Source organism: Podarcis pityusensis, assembly GCF_964106645.2.
Source record: "Podarcis pityusensis genome assembly, chromosome: 7".
In the NCBI taxonomy this organism is placed as follows: domain Eukaryota; kingdom Metazoa; phylum Chordata; class Lepidosauria; order Squamata; family Lacertidae; genus Podarcis; species Podarcis pityusensis.
Genome location: NC_138031.1, coordinates 84108117 through 84110333, shown reverse-complemented (window position 1 = coordinate 84110333; position 2217 = coordinate 84108117). Strand labels below are relative to the sequence as shown.

The following is a 2217-nucleotide window of genomic DNA, read 5'->3' as shown; positions in this document are numbered from 1 at the left end:
CGCTTCTGCCCTCCCATGGACAGGGGAAGCTGCACTGAGCATGCGCGACATCAGTCAGCCGCCTCGAGCCCCTGCTGGGAAAAAGGCGGCGTGTAAACGAAATACGTAGTCGAAACAAAATTTTAAAAATCCCGTAGCACCTTAGAGTTTGCCCAACTATGTTTGTTATTGGTATGAGCTTCCGTGTGCATGCACACTTCTTCAGATACACATTTCATGTGCATGCACACGAAAGCTCATACCAATAAGGTGCTACTGGAAGGAATTTTTTTTATTTTGTTTCAAGTGCGGCAGAGCAACACAGCTACCTACTTGTAATGAAATACCTAGTTATCTTGGGGATTTTAGTGCTCTGGGTTAGCGGCTGGCAACCCTACAAAAGAGATGCAAGAAAGGAATCAGGTCATTCTGCTCTAGGTGCTTAGCATGGGACTGATAAATGCTCACTCCGTTTTTCAGGAGGCGTTCACATGGTATCAAATCTGTGTTCTGGATTTTCCTGGTGTTTCTTCCCCTATCCCCCTGTTATGACCCAGCTTGAAAAGGCCTGCCATGAAGGCTAGGGGACCCTTCTGAGGTGTAAGACAACCCTGCCATCTTTCCAGACACCTCCCAATCTGCTGAGTTTACCTATTTACTTCTGATCCAAAGCAAACCTTGTCTTTCTAATGATGTAATGGACAAAAATCAAGTAAGCGCACTTAAATTAACAAATGCTTTCAAACTAATTACGGTAAATAATCACTGAATGGTCAGGTGAATTTACCCTTCCCCCTCACCACCACAGAAGTTATGTCATGCCACTGGTATGAATGGAATATCACAAGAAGTTCGCACAACACCTCCCAAGATTGTGGAAAGCATCTTACAGTTTTACCCGAAGAGCAATTATTGGATAATGCTGGGAGCCACTCATTGACAGAAACTTCCAAACAGAATGTTGGGCTCTGGGAAGGCGGCAGTTGGGACAGGTGAGCCAGAGAAGCTCAGTGATGTGCTTTGTATGTTGCCAAATCTGGCAGCAACCTGTGGACTGCTTGTATAAGTGTAATAGATGTCGAGTAAAAGGCCTCAGCATCGGTTGGTGCCTTTGCGCACAAAAACAAAGAAGGACCCCAACGTGAAGAAAGGCCACAAAATGGGGTGAGTTTTGACTTGCCACACAAATGCCAACACAACAAAAGAACCCGTGAGTTTGTTGTGTTTATGATAAAGGCTTAGGCGCATATCTCCCTCAGTATGCAATGCAGAGTCCAAAAATTTCCCTCGGCTCAATTCAGAAAGACTCGATGCTACGAACTTTATGGACATTTCTCAGAGCAGTTTCAAGAGTTCTCACCTGGGTTGTAAGGTTGGTGCAGAGACACTAAACCTTTGGGCTGGATTCAACTGACCGGTCCCACACCAGGACTTCAGCTAGTGCAACAGGACTTCTCCCCCTGGTGCCCCCAAATTGTCTTAAAGGTAAATGTAAAGGGACCCCTGACCATTAGGTCCAGTCCAGAGATGGGACTGCGGCGCTCATCTCGCTTTATTGGCCGAGGGAGCCGGCGTACAGCTTCCAGGTCATGTGGCCAGCATGACTAAGCTGCTTCTGGCGAACCAGAGCAGCACACGGAAACGCCGTTTACCTTCCCGTCGGAGCGGTACCTATTTATCTACTTGCACTCTGATGTGCTTTTGAACTGCTAGCTTGGCAGGAGCAGGGGCTGAGCAACGGGAGCTCACCCCGTCACGGGGATTCAAACTGCCGACCTTCTCATCAGCAAGTCCTAAGCTCTGTGATTTAACCCACAGTGCCACCCACTTAGGGGGAGATTATTATGTTGGGCAAGCTCAAATGGGAAACATTTGGGAAAGCGTGGTGTTGAATTTTTCCCCTTGACACCTGAGATGTATATTTTTAGGACCCACTCAAGTTGGGATTGTAATTTGTTTTATACAGCTTTTTGTTGTTGTATTTTACATTGTTGGGAACCACCCTGGATCTTCTGGCTGCATTTGCCCTGCACCCACCCCACAGTGCCTGCCATTGTGCGTACAGTTGTACCTCCTTTTGCGTCTGTGATCCCAACGAAAGGGACACTCGACAAAGTGCTGCTCTGCGCATGCATGAAGCACGATTGGCAAACCCGAAGTAACCCGTTCTGGTACTTCCGGGTTTGCTGCGGATGTTGGACGAAATGGACCCTAAACAAGGCGGACTCAAAATGAGGT

The 2217-nt window shown here is 47.5% G+C and overlaps 1 protein-coding gene across 3 annotated transcripts in view; it reads left to right on the top strand.

Moving 5' to 3' along the window:
* Nucleotides 1-2217, top strand: part of EPSTI1 (epithelial stromal interaction 1) — a 39054-nt gene that overhangs the window by 294 nt on the left and 36543 nt on the right. For 2 of the 3 annotated variants that reach the window (XM_081014998.1, XM_081014997.1), the window contains exon 2: nucleotides 788-971. In XM_081014998.1, the coding sequence (XP_080871124.1) occupies nucleotides 788-971 (184 nt within the window). Of the gene's footprint in view, nucleotides 1-787; nucleotides 1144-2217 lie in introns of those variants that run through there. The other variant, XM_081015000.1, reaches the window with a different exon arrangement.